Source organism: Trametes versicolor (assembly GCF_000271585.1).
Source record: "Trametes versicolor FP-101664 SS1 unplaced genomic scaffold TRAVEscaffold_8, whole genome shotgun sequence".
In the NCBI taxonomy this organism is placed as follows: domain Eukaryota; kingdom Fungi; phylum Basidiomycota; class Agaricomycetes; order Polyporales; family Polyporaceae; genus Trametes; species Trametes versicolor.
The window spans coordinates 1,151,732-1,161,079 of record NW_007360328.1 but is presented as its reverse complement, the minus strand read 5'-3'; the positions used below and the strand labels follow the sequence as shown (position 1 = coordinate 1,161,079).

Here is a 9,348-nt window from a genome sequence, read left to right as displayed (position 1 = left end):
GTGTTTTTCCGGCCACAAATCAGTCCTTGGCTTCATTTCCTTTGGCTTATTGATGGTTCGGACTGGATACAGGGTCAACACACACCTTACCTGCGCGATCCGAGCATCTCCGAATGATGCACGAACACCCCACCTATGCCAAGCACAGTTTCTAGACATCACTGTCCTTGCGTGGCTACAGGAGAGCCATAGGAGAGCCGTTCTGCATCCCTCGTCGCCGATGCCGTGGTCTCGGGAGTCGAAACAAGAACTCTTTTATACGCAAATTAGCACATCAGGTTAGAACCGTCCTTCAAGACGCTCCTCTTTCTCTTTGAATCATATTGATGCGCTTCTAGCTTCACTACAATACACGACGGCCGTTTTCCCTGACAGTCTTCCCAGCCCAAGCGACCCCCGTGTAAGAGCGATCCAAGCGTTCTGTGGAACACCCATCGATATCCCCTGGTTCGGAGCCACTCACGATGGGTTCCCCTACTGCGCCACACTAGCTCGTTATACACGAGTCCGTCGACGCCGGAGCATCAACCACAGCAGGCGTGACGATGCTGCGCTCTGGCTAAGCGCCATGACGTTTGGCCTCCTGGAAGCAGTGACACGCATGCGGATTCCCGAATCATTGTTCATCGTTCCTGGAGCGCGCGAGGGAGAGCGAGTACTGTCTGGCTCTCGTATCCATCAGTTCTTGTTGCACTTCTACTTCTCCAATTCCCGCGAGGACGACAGCGAAGAAGAGCGCGAGCACGGGAATCACATCGCAGTGCGCCTTGTCAGGAGGGCCCTACGCGCGCTTGACCAGGAAGCGACATGGCAGTCAGGTATATTCTTCCATGCGGGATACACCGAGCGCGATACGGACGACATAGTGTGCGCCATTGCATTCGCTATCCTGCCACTTTGCAGTGCAGCCTCAAGTTGCGTGCAGTGGCGACCACTCAAGCTCCCGTCGCTGCACAAGCTGGCGATCGAGGTGGGCACTCTCACTAAATCCCGTTACTTCCACCGCGCCGCCATCCGCTCCTGCCAGCAGAGGATGTACGACGCAGGATGGTGCAGAAGTATCGTTACGGACGAGTTCTTGGCCAAATTCATGAACCTCATGTTCATGTCAAACCTAGTACGGCTCCCGCCATACATCAGGGTCTCCGGCGACGAGCACAAAGACTGCACCGCGTCAGCGTGCGTCTTCTACACCATTGCCGACACCGATGCGTATGTCCCACGCCACGTCGACGCTGCTTGTCACTGCGATTACATCCGCCCCCCTATCGAAGAGATCACGAAGCTGCTCCGCGATGGGATTATCCCTGCGGTTGTCTACGATGGGGCTTTCCTCCGTGTCCGACCCGCAACGGAAGGCTCATACGTCGCGATCTCCCACGTATGGGCAGATGGGATGGGGAGCACCACCGAGGATGGCCTGCCTGCCTGTGTGGTGAAGAGGATCGCATCGCTCGTTCAAGGCCTCCATCCGGAGACAGGCGCGTTCTGGATGGACTCGCTGTGCGTACCCGACAGCCGCGACGTGCGGAAACGTGCGATCAAGCTCATGACACAGACGTATCGTGACGCTGCGAGCGTCCTCGTCATTGACAATTGCATTCGCGCACAGTGCTCCGAGAAGAAGCCATGGGACGAGAATCTGTTCGGGATATCGACGTCCGGATGGACTCGGCGTGTCTGGACGTTGCAGGAGGGGTTATTGAACTCTAGGCTGTACTTCGAGTTCCAAGAAGGCCCCGTGAACATCGAGGACCAGGTCTGGATCAAGAAGCGCGGCCGTACAGAGTCGGACATCTACACGCCGTGGGTCAACCCTCGGGAGGCGTTGCAGCACTGGTCTCTGGAAGAGGGTATGACATTCATATGGTGTCTCTCCCACCTGCCCTTCCTTTCTTTCCGTGCACGATATGATGTCTGGAAGGCCGATGCTACGCTCGACACCTTCCGGTGGGAGCTCATCAGTCTTCTCATCCTCCGCGGAACGACCAAGGCCGAGGACGAAACCGTCGCCATCTCTGGTATTTTGTCCCTCAACGTCGACGCGTTCCTCGCAATCAATGGTCCGGATGCCGCACAGGAACGGATGAAAGAGTTCCTCATCCAACTCGCGCGGGTACCCAGGGTGCTCCCAGTACATACCATGCCGCGCCTGGAGTTGCCAGGGTTCCTGTGGGCACCTCGCTCACTCACAACGGTTCCCCCTGGAGCCTTCCGGGACGACTCAGGCGGACAGGCCTTCTGCGCGCCCTTTGGCCTCCTCGGCGAGTATTTTATTGCCCCTCTACGACAGCCGTATACCCTGGATCTCCGGCTGTTGAAGCAGGCTATGGGAACGAATCGTCATCGCGTTTCGAAGACCTACTCGTCGTCCATCACGAATCCTCAGGATTGTGCTTCGCTGGGCTGCAGGTCCATGCTAATGCACCGATGCGCCACGACTCTCACTTCATCACCTTCGACGCCCTGCTCTTTGTGGAAGACGTGCTCCCCACTGCGTCCCAGCCGGTGGCATGTGCTGCTGTATCCCATGTCGCGTTCTTTGGAAAGGCGCCTGCCAGGGACGAGGGAGACGAGGCGGATGAGGATGCCAGGCCTAAGGAGGCGGCACCACAGGGAGAGCCCGAGGACGACACTAACCGGAGGCCGGTACCGTGGCCGACACAGCAGCTCGTCCACGTCGCGTCAGTGGTTCTGCAATTGGCAGAACCTAGTGTCCGTGTGCGAGATGGGTTGAAGTGGCCGCCCCATCTGAAATGGAAACCTACCGGCATGGGCGATCTCGCCAAGCAGGCCATATGTCTCACCTGAATGAACGCTTGGTACGTGTGCCGTATAGATTATGTACGCTGCAGCCATGACTGACGAACCATAGCCGCGCTCAGTGGGTCATCGACATGACGTGCGCGGTTCAACCCGCCCGCCTGTAAACGCGCCACTCCCGCATTCTCCTTTATGCCTCTTTGGGTGGTCTCTGGAATGAGCTGCAGTATTTTGTCTATAGCTTACGTCCCGTTCATAGCTCGTTCCGAATGCGACTCACGTTCTATCTCAGATCAAGATGTTTTGGCTCGATATGTACTTGTATTCCTACCCCGGCGTGCTGGTTTGTCATGTGTACTCAAGTGCCGTTCGTATGGTACTGGGGCGAGCCGTACCACCGCTCCTATATCTATGCCCATGCAAACACTCGTGTTGAGTTCTTCATCTGCCGATTAGTAAGTATAGGCTCGAGGCCACTGATCAACTACGACGCACTGAGTGTCGCAGGACCCGGCCACGTACGACACGCCGTCCTGCCACCGTCGTTCGAACCCGAGTCATTCACTCTGGATGACTGAGCAGCCGGGTATATCATTTCTGAAGCACACCATGCACAGAGACCGGACGTAGATCTATGGAGTAATCCACTCACGGCTGACATATGCTGGGGTGGAGCTGTATCCGGCCGACAGAACGCGCAAGCCGTGGTTCGGAGGCGGCAGCGTTGGACCGCCCGAGTACACCACAGTACAAGCACGACAGGCCGGGGCGCTGAATAACGATTGCGCGAGTTTAGTCGCGGGAGGCGCGGACGCGGAGTGGCTGTCCAGTGCACGAGCGCGGAGCAGAGCAAGGAAAGGGTGCGTTTGGATCGCCGGATGTGACCGGGGTAGGGCGGGGAGCCTGGAATGCTGAGGGATTATGCGTATTCTGGACGGGCGTGACGGCGACATGCTATTTTGGCGGAAGGGATGAGCGCAACTCTAGCTTGTGATCCATAGCTTGGGACTTACTTCTTTATTCGCTCGAAGCTAGATCGATATACAAGGCTCCTGCAGGGGGGTAGCCGGAGGTGGCCTCGGGGTATGCTTGGAGTCGAGATGCGAAGACTGGGTGGACGTTGCGCGCAGATACGTCGCGGCGGGATTAGCCTGAAGTTTGTTCGGGGTAAGGTATAGGGTTTCCGGGGACGACGAACTCGTACGGGCCTTGGTGTGTCAGGGCTCTGGGGGTTCCTGTAGAATCACGAGTGAGGACCCTGATGAGCCTCCCATGCTACCACCGCATATCGTGCAGACACGGATCCTACCAAGCTATCATCCTTAGCGGCTCTTTCGGTACGCCGTACGGAGTGCGACGGAAAGGTTGCGGACGAAGTGAGAAAAAGGATATGTTCACAAGACCTATATCATGAGAACGGGAACGCTAGTGTCGTCGGCCGAAAACAAGTCGGGTATCCGTGAGGGAGATATCACGTTGACCAGGTTTGCGATATTGAGATGATTTGTGCGGGGTACCATCTGGGATGCCGCCGCACGAAGACGGACGGACATCAACTCCATAGCCGATATGGGCCGCACCGGAGGGATTGTTGCCCATACATAAGCCATATGTTCTCGCCGTGCCGCGCCGACAGCTGGTGTGCGCACTAGTGGGTGCTATTAGAAGCCGAGCGAGGTAGCGCGCCTGTCAAACGTAGGATCAGGGCGGCGTTGTTGTACGAAAGACTTGCCTAGATGGGGGATGCACATGCGCAGGAGGTTAGTGCAGTGCGGCCAATAGGAGGGCAGGGCGGAGTGAGATCAGGAGCGAGTCTGGACGGGCCGAAGAGTGAGCGAGAGCAGAGGCGCGGTGTGGCCGCACCTGATGTTAGAGCAAAGCTTATTTGTGAACTCGCGGCTCGGGGAGGCCAGACAGGAGTGCATGCATAGACAGGCGAGAGCGGTCGAAGGGGCGTCGAGGTCGGGCGGAGATCATGCCCATCCGTCCATTCTGTCTGTAGCCTGTGCTTACAGGCACCGGGATAGAGGCGTGCGATGACGTCGTATCGGACGGAGGAGCGCACGAAACGGAGCGCGGATCTCGAGGGAGAGTGATGTTTGCGTTAGAGAGCAGCGAGATGAGCGAGGACGAGCGTTGACAAACGTCTGACAGAGCAGGGCAAGCAAGAGCTCCGTGCTGCGCGGCGGTGGGAGGGAAGAGCCGAGGGGGTGATTGGACGAGGGAAGGAGTCATCCAGACCGCGTCTTCGGCGAACTGGGCGAAGAAGGCTGGAAGAGCGACGAGGCTCGCCGGCGCGCGCGCACACTGGGCTGCTATCGATTGATGGTCGCTCGACAGCACCGACGCCGGGCGAGGCACTCTCTTCCACACACTCGCCAAATCGTACGGTGGGCCGGACATGGCCCACCGGCGACCAATCCGCGATGGCCAAATGTCGGTCTCGTTATCCACGCACGTTCTATCTCGCCCGTTGGCACGCCCAAGCACGACTGCGCCGCGACTGGGCAGTCGTCGTGGGGGAAAAGAGAGCGAGATGTGTGATTGGGGTGCGCACGGAAGGGTGTCGAAGGCCAAGGACGAGCGGAGAACGGGTGGCGGCGCGGACCAGCGAGCGCCCAAAGCGGAAGGAACGCACAGGCGCTGGGCGGGTAGCGTCCGATCCATCTCAGATAAGAATCGCCCCTGCGCTATATAACGCTCTCTTTGCGCCCCGACTGGACCCCATCCTCTCATCCCATCCACCACATCCACATGTCGGTCAGTACCTGGCCTACCCTTGCAGTCCCTGCATGCGCTTACCTCTCCCTCCAGCAACAAGTTAACGTCGGAATCAACGGGTAAGATCGCTCGCGGACTTGAATAATCCGCATATATCCTAATCTCGTCCAATCCTCGTCCTTTTCCAGTTTCGGTGAGCCTCCTCCCCTCCTTCGCGTTCAATCGCGCGCATATACTCACCCTTTCGCAGGTCGTATCGGCCGTATCGTCCTCCGTAATGCCCTCCAGCACGGCAAGATCAATGTCGTCGCTGTGAACGAGTAAGCGCGCCCTTCGCGTAAATCAGACGCGCTCTAACTCCCTGCGCGCAGCCCCTTCATCGACCTCGAGTACATGGTCTACATGTTCAAGTACGACTCCGTCCACGGCCGCTTCAAGGGCCACGTCGAGGTCAAGGACGGCAAGCTCTGGGTCGAGGGCAAGCCCATCACCGTCTTCCAGGAGAAGGACGCCGCCAACATCCCCTGGGGCTCCGCTGGTGCCGACTACATCGTCGAGTCCACCGGTGTCTTCACCACCACCGAAAAGTGCGCATACACCCACCTCCCCATTGGCTGCGCTGAGTGAGACTGACGCGGTTCCCGATCGATAGGGCCTCTGCCCACTTGAAGGGCGGTGCCAAGAAGGTCATCATCTCCGCCCCCTCCGCCGACGCGCCCATGTTCGTCTGCGGTGTTAACCTGGACTCGTACGACCCCAAGTACACTGTCGTGCGTACCTTTTCCCATCGCGTCGCGCGCGAACCCCGATTTACCTCCGCGTGCGTGTAGATCTCGAACGCGTCGTGCACGACCAACTGCCTGGCGCCGCTCGCCAAGGTCATCAACGACAAGTTCGGCATCGTCGAGGGCCTCATGACGACCGTGCACGCGACGACCGCGACGCAGCGCACCGTCGACGGGCCCTCGCACAAGGACTGGCGCGGCGGCCGTGCCGTCGGCAACAACATCATCCCGTCCTCCACTGGGGCCGCGAAGGCGGTCGGGAAGGTCATCCCCGCGCTGAACGGGAAGCTCACTGGGCTCGCGTTCCGCGTGCCGACGATCGACGTGTCGGTGGTCGACCTCGTGGTGCGCCTGGAGAAGTCCGCGTCGTACGAGGAGATCAAGGCGGCGGTGAAGGAGGCGGCGGCGGGCCCGCTGAAGGGCATCCTCGAGTACACGGACGAGAAGGTGGTGTCGACGGACTTCACGGGGAGCACGTCGAGCTCGATCTTCGACGCGGAGGCGGGCATCGCGCTCAACCAGAACTTCGTCAAGCTCATCTCGTGGTACGACAACGAGTGGGGCTACTCGCGCCGCGTGTGCGACCTGCTCGCGTACGCCGCCGAGAAGGACGGCGTGCTCAAGGCTTGAGTTAGCGCGAGGTAATGGAACGAAGAAGTAGCTCGAGTTTGTAGTATGACGCTGTGGAACGTGTACGTGTACCAGTACCTGTCCTCCGCTGCGTGCGATATGTGTATTCCTACAACGCAATCATTAGACGTCTCGGATTGTACTTTTCGTGTGATCGTAAGGGTGGCCTGGTGCGCTGTCGGGTGTGTCCACTGATGTATAATTGCGGGAGAGTTGTTGTTTAGCGTTGCTGTATTTTCCAGACTAGTAGGTGTCAAGCAGATATGAGAGCTCCTCGAGTACAAGGCAGGCGTCCGCGTCAGAGCTGCTGGTACATTCATCCACACAATCTATCCACACAACCAGCACTTACACATGGCTGAATTCAAACGCAGTATCGCAATATTGGTAGACGGAGGAGAGGTGTATTTGCACATTCTGTCTCGCCATGCATTACAGGTAATATTATAGTAGTCTAATCCTCCTCGTCGCCAAACTCCTCACTAAACTCCTCATCACCCTGCCTCTCAACCAGCCCATACGCCCCGCTCTCCCTGCCCCACCTTACGCGCCTCAACGCCCGCTGCGACTCCTCCCGCCCCGGCATCCCCCGCCTCCCGACCCACTCCTCCACCCACGCCACCAGCCGCCCATACTCGCTCCCCCGCGCGCCGCGCCACCGCTCGATCAGCGGGCCCTCGAGCGCGACCTCGCCCCAGTACACCAGCGCCGCGGCGAGCGTGTCCTTGCTCGGGCGCACGCCCAGGTACCGCATCCACGCGAGCACGAGCGGGACCTGCCGCGCGCGGCCCTCCTCCGCGAGCAGGTCCAGCAGCGCGCGGAACGCGGGGTCGTGCGGCACGATCCCGTAGTACGTCCGCCCGTCGTCGGCCCCGTCCGCGTCCGTGTCGGCGTCGTCGTGCAGGCTGCGGTAGAGGTCCGCGATGGGCGATAGCGCGAGCGCGTGCTCCTCGGCGCTCTGCCTGGGGGGCCCGGTTTGGGCCGTGAGGTCCGCCAGTGCTGGCCAGTTGGACGTGAAGATCTTCCAGGCCACCCGCAGCGCAACAGCGCCCGCCCGCTCGCCCCGCCAGAACCCCGTAACCGCCCGCCCCTCCTTCCTCTCCAACAGCCTCTCCAGCCCCTCCACCGCCTGCCGCTCATCCAGCCGCTCAGGCTTACCCGCCGGCAAAATCCTCCGCAGCCCAAAGTCCTGCAACGCGACCTGCAGCGCGCCCTCGCACTTTCGCGCCACCCGCGCCGCCTTCAGCAGAATCGCAAGCGTCGCGGAGCTCGGCTGCACGCCCGCGAACACCCGCGGAAGCGTATCCCACAGGTAGAACACCGCGTCCGGACGACCGGTGCGCACGAGCGCGATCATGAACGCGTTCACCGCGCGCGTGTCGACCTTCGCCGGCTGTTCGCGCAGGAGGCGGAATGCCGCTGCGGGGCGGCCGAGCAGCGTAAGCGCCTCGGCGGCGATCGTGAGCTGCGCGGGGTCGAAGAAGCGTTTGTGCTGCAGCGCGGCGGCGACGAGCGGCGCGGCTTCCTCGAGGGCCTGGCGGCGCAGGAGGCCCTTGATGACGGTCGTGGTCGCGGCAAGGGACTTGGCCGGGTTCTGGATGATCGAGCGACCTTGTTCGAGGAGGGCTAGGATGTTCGGTACGGGCACTTCAGGGTCAGCCGCGGCAACAGACAGGACGCGGAGCCACACGTCCGGGGGAATGTCGTCGGGCGTCGGGAGCGCAGGCTTGGCGGCCAAGTCGCCTAAGGCGTCGGGAGGAGCGTGCTGCGCTCGAGCAGCGTTCTTCACGAGGTACCGGATATAATGGTTGACCTGTTTCGTGCTGTCAAAGCCCTGGATGTAGTCCGCGAGGGCACCAGTCTGATAGTCTGCGCTCTTCGCATACTGCGGGACCTTTCCGAAGACCTCACCGTGGCGGATGCGGCGCCAATGCCTCGCGGCGCGCTGCGTCTGCCCGCCCTCGCCGTATATGCGCACGAACGCGCGCGAATGCGCTAGATTGGGGTTGTAGCCGAGACGCGACATGTGCGTCTCCACCAGCTGCGCGACGATGAGCGGCGCCGCAGTATTATCGAGCAGCGCACGGTAGATGCCCGCTCCAAGAACCATCTTCTCGCGTATGGCCACGCGCAGGAGCGGCACGATCACGCGCTGCACCTCCTCGTGTGGTTCAGCGTCGGTGAGAACACGGAGCAGGATAGACACTTGGTAGGGCCGGAGGTGCTTGCGGTGGCGGACGAGGCGGAGAATGACCGTGTGGAGCAGGGCGTACATGCGGAAGCTAGCGAGGCAGTGCGCAGCGAGGATGTGGGTGAGGACAGCCAAAAGGGGGGAGAGCGCGAGGCGTTGTGCGAGGACGAGGCTGTAGGCAACGAAGGCCTGCACCTCGTTCGCAGGCTGCTTGCAGAGCATGGCGAGCAGAGCCCAGTCCGGGATTACGGCTGGGCG

At 60.5% G+C, this 9,348-nt stretch overlaps 3 protein-coding genes across 3 annotated transcripts; 2 read left to right on the top strand and 1 right to left on the bottom strand.

The window, feature by feature from the left end:
* Positions 1-1,255: 1,255 nt before the first annotated feature.
* Positions 1,256-2,278, top strand: TRAVEDRAFT_87268 (uncharacterized protein; the record flags this gene model as incomplete). Its single annotated transcript, XM_008042393.1, has 2 exons — positions 1,256-1,759; positions 1,853-2,278. Coding segments are annotated over 2 exons (930 nt in total), but the record flags the coding sequence as incomplete, so codon positions are not given.
* A 2,887-nt stretch (positions 2,279-5,165) lies between these two features.
* On the top strand, positions 5,166-7,040 carry TRAVEDRAFT_30062 (glyceraldehyde-3-phosphate dehydrogenase). The gene is made up of 7 exons (XM_008041897.1): positions 5,166-5,523; positions 5,578-5,603; positions 5,665-5,667; positions 5,733-5,804; positions 5,856-6,071; positions 6,137-6,254; positions 6,315-7,040. The coding sequence occupies exons 1-7, from the start codon at positions 5,518-5,520 to the stop codon at positions 6,897-6,899; spliced, it is 1,026 nt and encodes a 341-aa protein (XP_008040088.1). The 5' UTR covers positions 5,166-5,517; the 3' UTR covers positions 6,900-7,040.
* Positions 7,041-7,353: 313 nt separating this feature from the next.
* TRAVEDRAFT_128552 (uncharacterized protein) lies at positions 7,354-9,312 on the bottom strand (the record flags this gene model as incomplete). The annotated part of the gene is made up of 2 exons (XM_008042392.1): positions 7,354-8,669; positions 8,757-9,312. The coding sequence occupies 2 exons, from the start codon at positions 9,310-9,312 to the stop codon at positions 7,354-7,356; spliced, it is 1,872 nt and encodes a 623-aa protein (XP_008040583.1).
* Between the last annotated feature and the right edge of the window lie 36 nt (positions 9,313-9,348).